Raw genomic sequence first — 16331 nt, 5'->3', positions numbered from 1 at the left:
TGGGGACCTTGCATTATAACAGTAGAGACAACATAAAAATAATCAGGCATATATGAGAGCACCTGAATAATTTGACCCTTGTTTCTCCTCAAGACAAGCTGAATGTGTGACTTTTTCCTCATTCTTATATCCTGGACTTTGTATTTTCTACCACAGCCTAGAAAGACCACTGTGTTAATAATGGCCATGTGGACTGATTCTAAGAGCCAGCCTGTGGGATTGCACCTAGAGGGCCAGCTGGAGGAGCTGAAGAGGGAGAGGCTATTGTACCAGAAGCGAGGAACCCTCCAGTTCAGGTCCTCATACTTCCTTCTTGAAGGATCATGATCATCAGCCAGCCTTGGTTTCCCTTCCCAACCCATTCTCTGTACAGGAGATGTCTGGGTTACAAAATCAAGGAAACCTGCCTTGGTTTTCTAAAAGCAAGTCTTCTTCTCACTGAGGGAATAGCTTTTTTCAAGAGTGCAGAATGGAGCAGGTGGAGAGCAGCTCAGCTGGGGCCTAGGATGATACCTGCAAGGCAGACACCAGCCCAATGAACATAGATCAGCACCATCAATCAGGCAGCATGCATTTATTAAATGTATATTGTGTGCTAGTAATGCTAAACCTGGAAATACAAAGAAAATACGAGAATCCTTGGCTTTAAGGAACGAACAAACCACAGTTAGGAGGACATGTAGATAACTATTTAGTTATGATATTGTAAAATGAGGTTAATTGTACCTGTCTCCCAGGTTTTTGTTATGGTCAAATGAGATTACATAAGTAAAGCACCTTGTAGACTTGAAAGCATCATATAAATGCTAATTGTTGTTGTTATTTATGAACTTATGATCTGTAAAATGAGTAGGTCTGAATGTCTAAATTCCTGGGTTCAAATCCTGCTTCTGACCCATGACTCCTATGTCTTAAATAAGTCACTTCTCTGGGGCTCAGTTTCCTTAACTGTAAAGTGGATTAGATGTAAAATGAAACATAAAATGGAATAGATGAGCTCAAGAATCCTTCTCGCTTTAAAACTATGATTGTATAGACTTGGGATGGAGAGAGCCGTCCACATCCAGAGAGAGAACTATGGAGATTGAATGTGTGGATCAAAGCATAGCATTTTCATCTTTTGGGAAAGTTGTTGTTTGCTTGGTTTTTTCTCTTTCCCATGGTTTTTTTTTCCTTTTGATTTGATTTTTCTTGCACCGCATGATGAATATGGAAATATGTTTAGAACTGAGCATATTTAATCTATATGATTGCTTGTTGTCTTGGGGTGAGGAGAGGGAAGGAGAAAAATTTGTAACAAGGTTTTGCAAAGGTGAATATTGAAAACTATCTTTGCATGTATTGGAAAAATAAAATACTTTTGAAAAAAAAAGAAATTCAACAGGTGAAAAACAAATACAAAAATTATGATTGTTGTATTATTTTTTAATAAAGTATTTTATTTTCAAAACATAGACATGGATAATTTGACAACATTGAGCCTTGCATAGCTTTATGTTTCAGATTTTCCCCTCCTTCCTCCCATCCCTTCCCCTAGATGGCAAGCAATCTATGTTAAATCTAATATGTATAAACATTTATACAATTCTCTTGTTACACAAGAAAAATAATATCAAAAAAGAAAGTAAATGAGTAAGAAAACAAAATGCATATGAACAACAACAAAAAGAGTGAGAATATTATGTTTGTGATCCACACTCAGTCCCCACAGGCCTCTCTCTGGGTGCAGATGGCTCTCTCCATCACAAGATCATTGGAACTGGCATCAATCATCTCATTGTTGGAAAGAGTCACATTCATGATTGTATTATTATGATTCTGTGATCCTTTTCAGCTCCATTTGCACCTAGATGGATTGAACACAAAGAGAGACCTTAGAATGGGGTTGACAGTAACCCTAAGCTAGTATGTGGCAGCAGTGCAGAAGTTTGTTTATTGTTCTCTTCCTCTATGGTGCTCTTGTTAATTTTATATTTTAAAAAATTTCCTCCTACTCCATTCTAGGCATCCCTTAAAACTGCCCATCCCTCAGAGCCTCCTCCTACAGGAGACCTTTACTGCGGACAAAAGCCAGAAGCACTACATGTTAGAGACCAAGGTCTTGGTGAATGGGCTGGAAGAATGCCTGCAGACCTTGACCCTGGGCTATCAGGCTGACCGCCCCTATGTGAGTGGGTCAAGGAGACTGGAGCAGGGGAGGGAGGGATAGCTGAGACAGTGAGCTTAAGCCAGTAAGTGCTCAGATTCATGTGTATTCCTTGTAGATCTGTGTTACTCTGACTCATCCATACAACAGCAAGGTCATCCCCAAGAACATAGACACGTGTGTGCTGACAAGGATTCGACAAAACGTAAGTGGGATCTTTGATGGCCATGGGATAGGGTGCAGGAGGGGAAAGAAGCTCTTTGATATTGAAACCTTGGCCAGACATGATTCAATGTATTTTGACCAAAAAGGATTCTGGCACTTGGGCTTGTCCCAGAATTCTCATTGAGGAGGGAAGAGGAAGGTTTTTCTTCTCAAAGATGCAAAAGAGACAGGACACTTTCTGGTGAAAAAAATTGGTTAATATTCCTTAAATACAGATTTTATTATGCTATGTCTCTGTTGGGAACCCAAAAGACTATTGCCAGGTCGAATCTGAACTTATGGTGGTGCTAGAAAGGGCTAAAGGGTACTCGGAGCTGAATCTTGGTTCTACCATTAGCTATGTGACCTTGGGCATGTGCTTGGGTCTTTCTCCCTGGGTCTCAGTTTTCTTCCTTGTAAATGAAGGTGGTAGAATAAAGGTCCCTTCTAAGGGCACTGACTCCAGAAACCCAGGATCCTGACTAAAATTCTGCTTCCTATGTGGAGATGTGTAGGTCTCTTATCCACCTAGGGTTAAGTTCCTTAACTAATTGTTCGATCCTCCTCCTTCCCTTCCTTCCTTCTTCTCTCTCTCCCTCCCTCTCTCTCCTTCCCTCCTTTCCTTCTTTTTTTTTTTTTTTTTTTTTTTGAGTCAGAGGACCTAGGTACAAATCTTGGGCAAGTAATTTAACTTCTCAGTGTTTCAGCTTCCATATTTGTAACGTGAGGGGATTGGACTAAAAATAGCATTCAAGCTCTGGATTTATGAGTCTATAATCCCCCCCAACCCCAACTCCCACTCCACCATGGGCATGTGGATGTGCATGAAACTAATAATCAGCACTTTGTCATGAAGAGCCACATTCAAGTCCCACCTTTGACACATACTCTCAGGGCTCTGGGCGGCTAGCTCTTCAAGATATAAATTGCAGAAAGCATGCTGACTTGCATAAAGTTCTTTGCTACACATGTGTATATTTGCACACACAAATATATATGTATAAGTGTGTACCCACATGTGTATATGCACACATACACAAACATATTTAACACATAGCTGTAACTATTTGTTTAATATCCATTTGAAAAGAAGGGGTTTATAACAGCATCCCCATCTTGTCTACCCAGAGTAACCAGGAGGTTGAAGCTACTTTGAAAGTTAATCAAAAGGATATTCTACATTTTAAGGGAAGATACCATAACAGGACTATGGAAGGAAATTACCGTCATGGCCTGAACTTGGATTTGACCCATTCAACTCAGGTATACAAGGTTATGTGATTCCTTTCTGGCTCCATCCTTACCTCAGATTCTCTTAACTTTCTCTCTCCAGAAGAATGAATATCACTGAGTGTGTTTTTTCCTCAGCTGAGGATCCCTCAGGCACTGGGCTTTAATGGTGAGATCTTCTTCAGACAGCACCCCATGGAAGAGTTTGACTGTGGTATAACTATGCAAGCTGCTGTCAGCCAGAAGGTCACATCTCAGGTGGGGAAGTTCACCTGTCCCTTCCTCTGGGGATGTGGAAGAGAAGGGTGGGTCTATTTTATTCTGGGTTTCCAAGTTTCCTTCTAAAGTGAGGGCTCTTATAAATCTGTTTTCTCTGGTAAATAGGTCAAGCAGAAAAGACTGAACTTTCTGCTGCCCAACCAAGTCTTAGTGAATGTACAGGCTTATTGGGAAAAGAAGTTTGTGGTTGGCAGGAGGAGAAAAGATTAAAAAAAGATTAGAAATTTGGCAATCCTAGATTTTTTTTCAGCCTTTCACAAATTCCTCAGACATTATCTTCCGAACCTTTTCCTCTGTGCTATGGGGATGGTGGGTTGTGCAGGTCAGAGGTTTGGAATTTCTTTTCTTTTGGGTTTCTAAAACACTGTTCCCTTAGGGGGGATATGCTATCCTACCTGTATTACTGTTCTTTTTTTCAGTCTCTTCTTTCACACCTCTGAAAGGTCTGTCCTGGGTCCTCTTTTTTGTACACGTTCTTATTTAATGATCTGATCTATTCTCATATGTTTAATCATCATCTCTCTGCAGATGATTCCTAAATCTTTATATCCAGCTCTGGTCTCTTTCTGGTGCTTCCATCCTGCATCTCATTATCATTTGAACACAGAGTTAGACCTGAAAGGGGCCTTAGAATCAAACTACCTCAGGCCTAAGGAATCTCTTGAATCTTGGATCTCTTTTATCCTGTACTTATAAATCACTAATTCTCTTCAATGCATTGTGAATTTCTGCAGACCAGTGGTGTCAAACTCAATGAGAAATAGGGTCCATTAATTAACTCATAAGAATCTCAATGGACCATACATTGACTTAGTTTTAAAAATGTAATGGTATCTAAGTTTGATTGTATTTCTATTTATCTTGTTAAATGCTTCCCAATTACATTTTAATCTGGGTAAATGCCCAATAGTGTTGCAGGCCTTGTATTTGACACTTTTTTTTTTTTTTTTTTTTTGGAGGCTGGGGTTAAGTGACTTGCCCAGGGTCACACAGCTAGGGAGTGTTAAGTGTCTGAGACCAGATTTGAACTCAGGTCCTCCTGAATTCAAGTCTGGTGCTCTATCCACTGCGCCACCTAGCTGCCCCCGTATTTGACACTTCTGCTTATAAACACCTCAAGCTAAAAAGAGAACCATTTCTCTGTCTGTCCCAACCCATCTCTCCTCCTAACTGTACTGTTAATCAAGGGCAGCAGCATCCTTTCATTCACCAAGTTTTGCAATCTTGGTACCACTCTCAACTTCTCATTATCTCTCATTGTCCCCTGTTCAGATCAGTTATGGCAGCCCTGTATTTCAGGTCTGAACTACCTCTTGCCTGGATTATATTTCAACAACTTTCTAACTGGTGTCTCTTCCCAAATTCTCCCTCCACTCCAGTCTAACATCCAATGAGCTGTCAAAGTGATTTCCTTAAATCACATATCCGACCATGTCATTCTCTTATTCACATGATACAGTAATGACCTGGTAAATGTTTAACAATCAGCTCTCTGAAAATGTAGGACACACTTTGAAATTTTAACTGTATGATTAACATTTTCTCTACCATTTTCTTAATTCTAGAACTCAGCACAATAAATCAAGTCTTGATTTACTATAACATTTGCCAGTTTTCTGAGGTATACAAGCTTACATTAGTAAATTTAACAATCAGCTCTTAGAAACTGGTACCAGTTGGCTTCCTCATCCCACCCTATCTTGATTTTGCATATACTTTTATGTATATGTTTTGTATACCCTATTAGAATGTAACTTCCTAGAGGACAAAGACTTTCTCCTTGTTTGTATATCCCTAGGGTCTGGCACGCTACTTGTGCTTGATAAATGCTTTTTGATTGGTTAATCTCAAATGGCAGAAGATTCCCATTATTGGCCTGAACTAAATTTTGGATGAATCTCCAATGTAAAACTCTCCCCTGAGCTCCTGAGAGAACCCAGCTAGATTCTTTGATTGTTCTTCCTCTTTCCTCTCATCTCTGCAGTTCTTGCTTCAGCTGAATGGATCCAAGTCTCACTTTGGATTTTTCTCCCAACTTAAGCATCCTGTCAGAGTGACACTTCCTCCAAATTTCCAGGTACTATATCATCTATGGAATTCTAAATAGCCTCCCTAGGAGGATTTTTCACATGTGATTCCCTAGGATGAAGATGGAATCAAGAAGATTCAATTTTTTAAATGTTATTCTTGGGACGTTGGTGGGAAACTCAAGGTGGATCTGAAACAAAAACAGACTCTACTAAATTTTCTGTTAAACTGCTCATAAATGGCTAAGATTTTTGGTACTTTTTAGGATGGAAGAAATTAAACTTCTTCATGTCTTTTCTCCCTTTGAAATACAGGAAGAGAATGTTTGTACTATGGTGATGCCACTTTTACTAATAACTGACTGTCCTCAGTATTTTGCAATTGTTATCTAGTTTGATCCTCATACCCACCTAGAGAGTAAGTGCTATTATTATCCCATTTTATAGATGAGAAAACTGAGACAACTAGGCCTTAAGTGACTTGCCATGATCACATAATTAAATATGAGGTCAAATTTGAACTTGTCTTTCTGATACCACATCTACAGTCTCTCCAATGTGGTACTTAGTGAATAAAGTACTGGTCCTAGGAATGGCGAGACCTCTGTTTGAATTTCACTTCTGTTTCTTATCAGCTGTGTGATCATGGACCAATCACTTAACCTCTAGGTCTTATCTATAAAATCATAATAGTAGAATCTACTGTATGGATTGTTTCATAGATAAAATGAAATAATATAAATAAAGAACACACTTGTACCCTTTAAAGTGCCATGTAGACAGGTTCCTCCCTTTATTTTTAGTCAATCCCTCCCAGGGAGATATTTAATTTTGAGAAAACAAAAGTGGATCAGGTTAGGCAAAATGGTCTCCCTGAGAAGGAGGGAGAATTAGTTTTAGTTTACTTGGTCTACTACATTAAGCAATGATTCTAGAACTGGCTCAGATCAAGGTTTCTCTATTCTTAATCCATTTAACCCTACTTTGTGCTTGTCATCATAGAAAATATAAATGAAATATTTGTTCAGTAAACATTAAGTTCCTCCTGGGTCCAGATTGTCATTCCAGACATTGGGGGAGAATTGACTAATGATCCTTCACTAATGTAGCTTATAGTCCAATTGGGGAGTGAGGTACAAACACAGGTAACTATAATACACTGCATTATGTGCTAAATTATTAGGGGCAGCTAGATGGTGTTGTAGAAAGAGCAATTGAGCTTAGAGTCAGGAAGATGAGCTCACTTCTGGAATCAGACACTTAATTAGATTTGTAACTTTAAGCACTTTCCTCAGTTGCAAAATGAGGTTAATAATAACAGTTGTTATAAGAATTAGTTGAAATAATGCTTGTAAAATACAGTTTTGACACATAATAGCTATTTAATAAAAATTTCTTTCCTTTAAAAATATGACTATCTATGCACTTAAGGAGTTTATTTCTAGTGTTTTATTAATGCTTTTTTTTTAACTCCACAATTAGTAAAATTGTCTCCACCCAACAGAATTTTCCCTTAAAACATAAAATTAACTTAGTAGAATCAAGTGATGCAGCAAACTCCCCTGACAGTATATACAATATTTTCCACTGTAGGCCATCACCTCTGTAGTGGGAGGAAGGAGATATATTTCATCATCAATTCTCTGGAACCAAGAATGATCATTATGTTTAATATAATCTCTGATACATTTTACTGTGTTTTTTGTTTATATTAGTATTGTCTTTGCATTTTGTTGTTCAATTGTTTCAGCCATGTCCAACTCTTTGTGATTCCATTTAGGGTTTTCTTAGCAAAAATACTGGAGTGTTTGCCATTTCCTTCTCCAACTCATTTCCTAGATTAGGAAATTAAGGCAAACAGGGTTAAATTAATTGCCCAGAGTCATACAGCTAGTAAGAATCTGAGGCCAGATTTGAACTCGAGGAAAATGAGTCTTCCTGATTACAAACCCGGTACTCTATCCAGTGCACCACTTAACTGGCCCAGTCCTTGTATTCAGTTTAAAATATATTCGAGTCAACAAATTATTTGAAAAAGTAGCTAAGAATGCCAGAATGTGTGTGCTAAATGTCATGTAAAACCCAAAGACACAGTGTTTTCAAGTTTAGAGCAACTGTTTTGAATTTATTTTCATGGAAGACTTTATGGAGTAGGTGAAACTTGAATTAGACTTTGAAAGCTAGGTAGACCTTCCCTTCTCTCCTTCCCCAACTACGCCTCCTTTATGGTTCCCCTCTGCTATAAGGCGGAACCCCATTTGACCCTTTTGCCTCTGTCTGATCTACCCTGTAGGTCCAGGCTGCTGGTAGGTATTACAAAGATCGAAGCATCAATGGCTCCTTATCTGTGCATGTCTCGGGGAAGGAGCAGGCTCTGCTGGAGGCCAGCTTGAGCAGAGAGGCCAGGAAGAGCTCCCAGGGATGGGATGTGCGTGCTCTCCTCCGGCAAGCCATCTTCAATGATCCTAGGGCAGTGTGGCTACAGATGTCCAGCAAATTCTCTCCAGCAAGGTAATAGTCTACAAAAGTCAGTGTAATAGTGGTCAGGAGATTACTCAGCTAGCAAATAATTTGGTGAGTAGAAAAACTGATTTGATGGACACTTAATACCTACTGCAGTGGAATGTTATCTTTTTGAGAATGGCTGGGCTATAGCTGGAAGTATTTTCTTCTCCACTCACAATTACCTATGTTGTTGGATATTCCATGATAATGATTTCCAATCATAGGATCTAGGTTTAAATACCATCACTGATGCTTGCTACATGCATGATCCTAGGGAAATCAATCTCTCTGGGACTCAGTTTTTTCATCTGTAAAATGAAGAGATGGAGCTAGATATCCACTGGTAGCTATATCCCTTCTATGGAGTGTGAGTATATTGGCTTAAGAGGGATCCAGGAGAGAAGAAAGGGACCCTGAAGAGAAAGGGAGAGACAAACTTCATCTCCTTTATTGTTTTGTACAGGGCATATTCTGCCCCTAGCTTTAAAGAAAATGTCCAATGGGATTGATGTGGTCATTCTTATCCCTTCAATTTGTCTTTTTCCCTCTTAGGGTCTGGTTCATTACCAAGATGTCACTCAATCAGAATAGCGCCCAGCTGTTTTTCATAGGACTCAAGGAACAGAAGGTGGGGTCCGTCTTGTCCTTGCAGGGTAGAGTCCAACACAACATCGACAGTTGGGAGGCTGTCCCAAAGCTCCTTGACCTCACCGGATTTCTTAAACAGAAGAATCAAAGCAACGAGGGTGTGTCTGCCTTTGATTTCACTTCCTCTCCTCTTCCCTGGGAATTTGGCTTTTTCATCATTCCCTCCCTCTCTTCAGTTTTCCCCTATTTACTAGCATCTTCCTCATCACATGCAAACTTAAAAAAAAAAAAAAAATGAACTTCATTTATCTGCAGCTCTTTAAACAGATAAATATCCCTCCTCTTTGTCAATGGTTTCTATGACACTGCTCTCTCCTGATTCTTTTCTTATCAGCTGACCACTCCTTTTCAGTTTGCTTTGATGAATCATCAGCCCTCTCTAGAGCTTAAATGAGTCTCCCTTCCATTGCATTGTCCTAAGTCCTTTTCTCTTCTATTTCTACCTTTTCTCTTTTGAACCCTATCTTTTCTACCCCAATTACTCACAAAGCTATTTATTCAACCATGAATAGAAAGTTAACTAATGTGGTTTGGAGGTATGTGGTAGATGACAAGAAAGAGCTTACTGCAGATGGTTTGTGATTTTATTTTAATTTTATTTTTAGTAAAAGCTGTCAAGATTTTTTGCTGAGAGGAAGAAAAGATAAGATGTTGTAGGGAGATAAAGTGAAAGAGAGAAAGAGAGAGGAGGAAGGGAGAATGAGAAGCAGGGAGGGAGAAAGGAGAGAAAATGGGGGAGAAAGAAAGGGGGAAAGAGAAGGGAAGGGAGAGAGGGAGAGAGGAAGAGAAAGAGAGGGAGAGGGAGAAGATTTTGGATAGCTATTTCAAAATGCAACAAGTGATCATTCAAAAAATAAGAGGATTGCTGTTCTTCATTGAAGGTGCAGTTGATTTTAGGTTACATGAACCTATAATGGACACTGTCAATTTAGTTGTGTGACTTATAGCAATGTTCAGCAGCATAGGAGAGAAAGCATATGGCAATAGCAAACCAGGGATAGGGTTTGAGAAATAGTGTATGATATTATGATAAGAGGGCAAGGCACCCATGAGGAGACAACAGCATATTTGTCAACCTTGGGGGAAAGCTTTTCCAACTAGAAACTGGAAAGCCCAGCGAGAACAGCACATATGAGTGCTCAGACCAACTTTGTAATTCATGATTATATGATACAAGTAATTAAATAAAAATAACACAATTAAGTCAAATTCAGTTGAGTGAGAGGATAGACTTCAGGACAACAAGATCTTTGTGGATAGATACCCTACGATACTTACAAGTCTTAAAGTGAAAAGAGACCCTGAAATACAATCCTTTTTAGGAAGGATATCCCCAAACAGTAATAGGCAAGCAGAATGTGGCCATTCCAGGAAGAAGGTAACCTATACTAGTTCTGAAGGGAGGAAACAGCATATAGTAGCTTCCTATTTAATTAATTATATTTGCTAACTAGATGTCAAGTTCAGTTGCTTCTGGGCCATCAAACTGCAAAGGTTCTCAAAAGATAAATTTAGCCATTTTAAAATCACACTATCTTCTAAAGTCATTATTTTAAATTTTTTATCCTTTCAATTTCAGTGCCTTAGGACAAAGCTCAGGTTATTCTAGTTCCAATTGTAAGCATAGGGCCAAGATTATGAAGAGAGAAAAGTAAAGAAAGAACTGGGAAGGACTGGGAACAGAAAAAAAGACAGGGTTGGTAAAAATAGTTTTAAGTGAAAAATAGAAGGTGTTATGGAAGGATAAAAGGTAGGAAGCAGGAATTTCAGAGTTCAAGATCATGGAGGTAACATAATTATCAGTGATGATGAAATCTAAATAGTATCTGAGTATGGCTAAGGTGGAGTGAAGATAAAGATGATGGGAGCTGTAGATGTTGTTCTATGGTGTGTGTGTGTGTGTGTGTGTGTGTGTGTGTGTGTGTGTGTAATATAGTGTAGTATTTTCAAGAGGATAGCCAATTTGTATATCAAAGATCCAGGTGTGAAGGCTGGAGTGGGTAGGAATATGCTCATTCAAATACTGAAATCCTTGAGGGAGGAAGGAGAGTGACCTGGAGGCTGGTCCATTGCTTCAGTAAGGATATTAATTGGGTAACACAAACAGATGAAAAAGACTTCGAAACAAGCAAAGGGCTAAGTAATGGGCAAAGAGGAATGTGTCCTCCAAGGGACAGGGAGGAGCAAAGAATTCACCACCTGCTCCTAATGTGGAGTCTCGGACTGTGAGCTCCTCTTCCAAGGGATATAAGAAATTGTGTTCTGTTCCTCTGTGCTGAACTAAACAGCCCCACTTTCTGTTTCCCACAGGGAACCTCAGCATCCTTATTGATGATGCCATGTTTGGGCTCCGTCTAAGGGACAAACACGTGTTCGGGAACAGCAGCATGCACAGTGTGACCTGTGTGATGATTCAGAATGGCAGTCAGGCCTTTCCTGAGGAACTTAAGCTGAGGGGGCAGTTGAAGACCCGACCAAATGGCTATCATACCCATGTTACCTTTCACGCAGAGGAGACCATTTTGTCCCTGGGCACAGCCTGCACCATAGCTCCAGGGCACAGGCAGCTCTCTGCCAGTCTATCCCACAACAGTAACACCTTAAAAAGTTCAGGTAGGAAATACAGACAGAGCCCTGACCATACACTGGGGGTGGTTCAGGATTAGGGGAGGGAGAAGGGCAGCCACATTCTCCTGTTTGCATCATGAAAATCCAGCAAACTCTAGAGAATCCAAGATAATGGAATCAGTGGTATCAATACTCTCTGATTTCTTCAACCCCAGCATGGCTCTTGAGGAAATGGACTGGACTGAGTTTTTCCGAATAGTCTCATTGTCTATCTCCATTTCTCTTGTCTCTGTTTGTGTCTCTTCCCATCCAGGACTGCCTACTAATGGAGAGCTTCTGTTCTCCCACACCTACGTTACTCCCAACCACAGGCTGACTCTGGGGCTACAGAGCAATGGACACCATATTGATGCTGCCTTGAGAGTAGAAAATCCTGGGGAATTCTCAGAGGCCCGGATCACTGCAAACCTGAGCCATAATGTCGAGGACTTCAGGCAACTTGGAATCCCTTTTTCTGTTGAAGGAGACTGTTATTATCAAGTAAGTAATTACTTAATGTGGGGTCTTATTTGACACAGGAGTGTCTGAGTGAGAATGAGGAAGAATGACAAGGGAAGATATAAGATACTTGGCTGGTCTCAACTCCCTCTTAATACCTAGAACTTTTCTCTAACAGTAAACTACAATAGGTCTCAAGCCAGACCGTGAAATTTTTCAATGCTCTTCCTTCCTGTTACAGTTGAGAGGGATGGGAAGAAAAGATGTCTCCTGGACCTCATGGAGTATGAGCCTCTGAATAGGGCAACAATCATGGATTCAGAAGTCGGGTCATGGGCTTTGTAGATTTAGAAACTTGGTTTTATCAGTTCAACCAGGTGCAGATAGGGGCACTCACTGGTAAACCAGAGAACCAGTTTATTAATTTCTCATAGAATTTGAGATATGTACATACAGAGAACCAACTCTCCTAGCACCAGGAGATCCAGATTCTAGTCCTGCATCTGAAACATACTGGCTTTGTGACCTCGGATAAGTCAGTGAATCTGCACAGTAATTACTGAGCTGTTTTGGTAGATGGAATTTACTCACTGGAAGTTCCCTCTGCCAGTAAAATTACAGGTCCAGACTGAAAAATAATTACCTTAGGAGATTTTTGTGGCAAGATCATTTAAAAATTATTTGGCAAGTAGGTAGAACATTGGATTAGAGAAACTTGACTTTATGGTATAAAGAATACTTTATTTGATTCTCAAGAGTTCCGCTACTTACTATTTGAATGATCTTAGACAAGTTATTTTCTTCTGTTTTCTCATCCATAAAATTAGAGAATTGGACAAAATCCCTTGTCATCCTAAAATGTCACTCACTGATGGCCTAAATGTTGTTAACAGATATTTCCACCAAATTGTGGTAGCTTGTTCAATTACCCTTTTGCATTCAGGGCATACTTCTAAGTTAACAGTCACTGATTATGAGTAAAGCAGTTTGGCAGTGAGGTATTATAAAAGAATGAGGATTGTATTTGGAATAAGAAAGGGACAGGGAGGTGTTATGGAGTCTTAAGAAAGATCTGAGTTCAAATTCTGCCTCAGATACTTACTGCCTCAAATATTGGGTGAGTCATTTAAGCCCTGTTTGCCCCAGTTTTCTCATCTATAAAATGGGGATAATAATAATAGTACCTACTTCCCTAGATTGTTGTGAAAATCAACAGCACAGTGCCTGGCACATAGTAAGTTCTATATACATATTTGTATCTTATCTGAAGAATGGGGATAATAATAGTACCATACTTACAGTGCTTTTATAAGGATCAAAAGATGAAATATCTAAAATGCTATATTAATAAGCAATGAATAATGTTGTTGTTTTGTAGTACTGGGGAAAGATTAGGCTTTGGAGGTAGAGGGTGTCTTCTCAAGTAGAGGGAGTTGGATTAGCTGGCCTTTGAAAACTATTCTACCCTTACGATCTCACGACTTCTCTGGATCTCCAATTCTTCATTTGAAAAAAGGGGTTGGGGAAGGAGGAAGAGCCCAGACTAGAGGGCTTCCAAGCCCTCTTCCCTTGCTAATAAATCTATGATCTCAACATGGAATATAGAAAAAAACAGCAGACTTGAAATCAGATCCAAGCTTGAGTTTCAACACTGCCATGACCAACACACATTGCTATGGAATTTTGGAGGTTATATTATTGCAAATAAAAGAAAACATAAATAATTCTAATATAAATTTTACTGACCCAGTACACGTAGTATGGTGCATATGGTATTCAAAAAATAAACAAAACCTATCCATTATCTACGTGTACTAAACCTCAGAACTCTGTCATACTTTGAACTCAAAATTCAACAAAAACCAGCTGCCCTTAGAAAAGGAAAACCAAGAATGCTTAATTAAGTTTCCTCTCTCCTTCACTCCTTTGGTCTTGCCAGTTTAAACATTCAGAGTGCTGGGATTCTTCTGGCAAAGAATATTGTATTGTGAGGAAAAAAAAGTTTGAGAAATACTAGCTACCTCTCTGAGCCTCAGTTTGTTCATCTATAAAACAAGGATAATAACAATGAAGTTAGTTACTCCTGATAATACAATAATAGCTGGCATTTATATAGTGCTTTAAGGTTTGCATAAGTAATATCTATAAATATGAGCTTTTGTTATTTTTCCTTCCCTTTTTGAGGAAGAAATATATTCCTGGGGATGGAATTTTAAACCTAACAGCAGAATGGTGGGAGAGGCGCACTAGTAAGGTCTGGAGCTTTTACCTTCATCCTTAAAAGATCAATGACAGGCTGGACAAAGGCCTGGCCTGGATCATTGTAATTTGTCTTTAAATATTGAATTTAGAGCTGGAAGGCAGACCTTCCTCCTCTCCCATCAATGTGGGACACAGTACCAAATGTAACAGGAGATTGTCAGTTGCATATGTGAGCAGGGGACTTTAATGGTGGCAGAAGGATGGGAAGGGATGAACCTTTGGTGAATAAGATTATTTTCCTTTCCCAGGCTTCTCTTCCAGCTCCCAGATTGAAGGCAACAAAGTGAAGGAAATGCAGGGCTAGATAGTATATCTGTATTGGGGGGGGGTGAGACAAAACAACTCTATTAAGAAAAAGTATAAATTGGGCCAATGACACTGATGATGTCTAGATTTATGAGATTTAAGGGAGACAGAATTGTGCAAAGTACTTGATCTCACTCTCTCTCTTCTTGAGTCAGTAAAGTCCAGGGACAAGACAAAAGTCAAGACAAATGGCCTTGGCCTGTCTTAGCTGTTTGAGCAAGCTCTAGACACTCCACAGCACCTGCTTCATTCAGCCTTGTGACTGTTGGAACAAGTTATTCTCCTCTGCCCATTCCACTGGGAGATATATTCACATGCTAAGGGGAGACACCCTCCCCCAGCTCACCAATAGGTGTATCCCATCTGCAGAGATGGTTTATGGGGTGGCCACTGTGCATGCTACCTCTAACACTTGGTAAATGAGGCAGCCAGCAACTTGGGAGGAAAGGCGTAGAACAAAGCTGACTTCTCCCTTGAGGAGAACCTGGAAAATGACTTTGGAAAATGGTATCATATCCCTTCTCCTTGAGAATCTCAGTCTCACAGCTTTAGAGCTACAAGGAACATGGTCTTATGACAGAGTCTAACTTTCTCATTTTACAGATAGGGTAAACTGAGGCACAGAGCATTTAAGTGACTTTTCCAGGGATATACAACTCAGTGTCTGAGGCAGGCTTTTAAAATCCCAGGTCTTCCTGACTACAAATTCAGCTCTTTTATCTACTATGTCTTGGTGTCTCTTTAATTATTATTATTATTATTAGCAACTATAACAAAAATGACAGCTTATTGGTAATTATTACTTCCCATGAAGCCTGAGCCAGAATTACTGATGATGATGAAGGTGAAGAAGAGGAACAGGATGAAATATCACCAAAAATATCATCAGACTAGATTGTAAGCTTCTTGAGGGTAGGGACTGTCTCTTGTTTCTTTTTCCATCACTAGCATTTGGCACAGTGCCTGGCATGGGGTAGGTGCTTAATAAATGTTCATTTAACTGAAATAAGGCAGTGTGGTACAATGGAAAGAACATCTACTTTGGAGAAAGTGATATCGAGTTCAAATCCTGTCTGATACTTATCACCTATGTAACCTCAAATAAGTCCCCTAACTTTCCTGTAAAAATGGAGAGTTGGACTAGATGGCTTTCCAGCTCTAGTTGGACAATCCCTTGTATTTGGGGCAGTGTTTTATGCTTTTAAAAGCCTGTTCACTAATAGTAATAATGAGAAGAAAGATGATGATAACTAGCATTAATACAGTACTTATTATGTGCACTAGCATTTATATAGCACATATTATATGGTAGGCACTGTGGTAAGTATTTTACAAATATTATCTATTTTTTCCTTGTTGTCCTATAAAGTATGAAGAGCAGGTAGGTTCATTCTCATATTATAAAAGAAATTAAACCAGAAGACCAGAAAATAAAATGGTTTGGTCAAAGTCACCCAATGAGGACTAGGTCTATGCCTTTTCTATCCTGGGCAATGTTTCCTTCATCTCTCTCTCTTTATTTTGGTAGTTGGGCAGTATAGTGGATATAGGTGTTAGAATTGACTTTAGGAAGATCTCAGCTCAAATCCTGTCTTAGAGACTTATTATTTGTACAACACTAAATAAGTCATTTAACTAGTCTGTGCCTCAGTTTCCTA

General features: G+C 39.4%; 1 protein-coding gene across 1 annotated transcript in view; it reads left to right on the top strand.

Annotated features, from left to right (window-relative positions):
* Positions 1–16331, top strand: part of LOC141550295 (uncharacterized) — a 155855-nt gene that overhangs the window by 64766 nt on the left and 74758 nt on the right. The window contains exons 30-39 of the mRNA XM_074280791.1: positions 157–296; positions 2005–2167; positions 2265–2351; positions 3479–3613; positions 3719–3838; positions 5844–5936; positions 8180–8397; positions 8944–9137; positions 11350–11652; positions 11921–12147. Of these exons, the coding sequence (XP_074136892.1) occupies positions 157–296; positions 2005–2167; positions 2265–2351; positions 3479–3613; positions 3719–3838; positions 5844–5936; positions 8180–8397; positions 8944–9137; positions 11350–11652; positions 11921–12147 (1680 nt within the window). The remainder of the gene's footprint in view (positions 1–156; positions 297–2004; positions 2168–2264; positions 2352–3478; positions 3614–3718; positions 3839–5843; positions 5937–8179; positions 8398–8943; positions 9138–11349; positions 11653–11920; positions 12148–16331) is intronic.

This window comes from Sminthopsis crassicaudata, chromosome 1 (assembly GCF_048593235.1).
Source record: "Sminthopsis crassicaudata isolate SCR6 chromosome 1, ASM4859323v1, whole genome shotgun sequence".
In the NCBI taxonomy this organism is placed as follows: Eukaryota; Metazoa; Chordata; class Mammalia; order Dasyuromorphia; family Dasyuridae; genus Sminthopsis; species Sminthopsis crassicaudata.
This window is presented reverse-complemented; position numbering and strand designations above follow the sequence as displayed.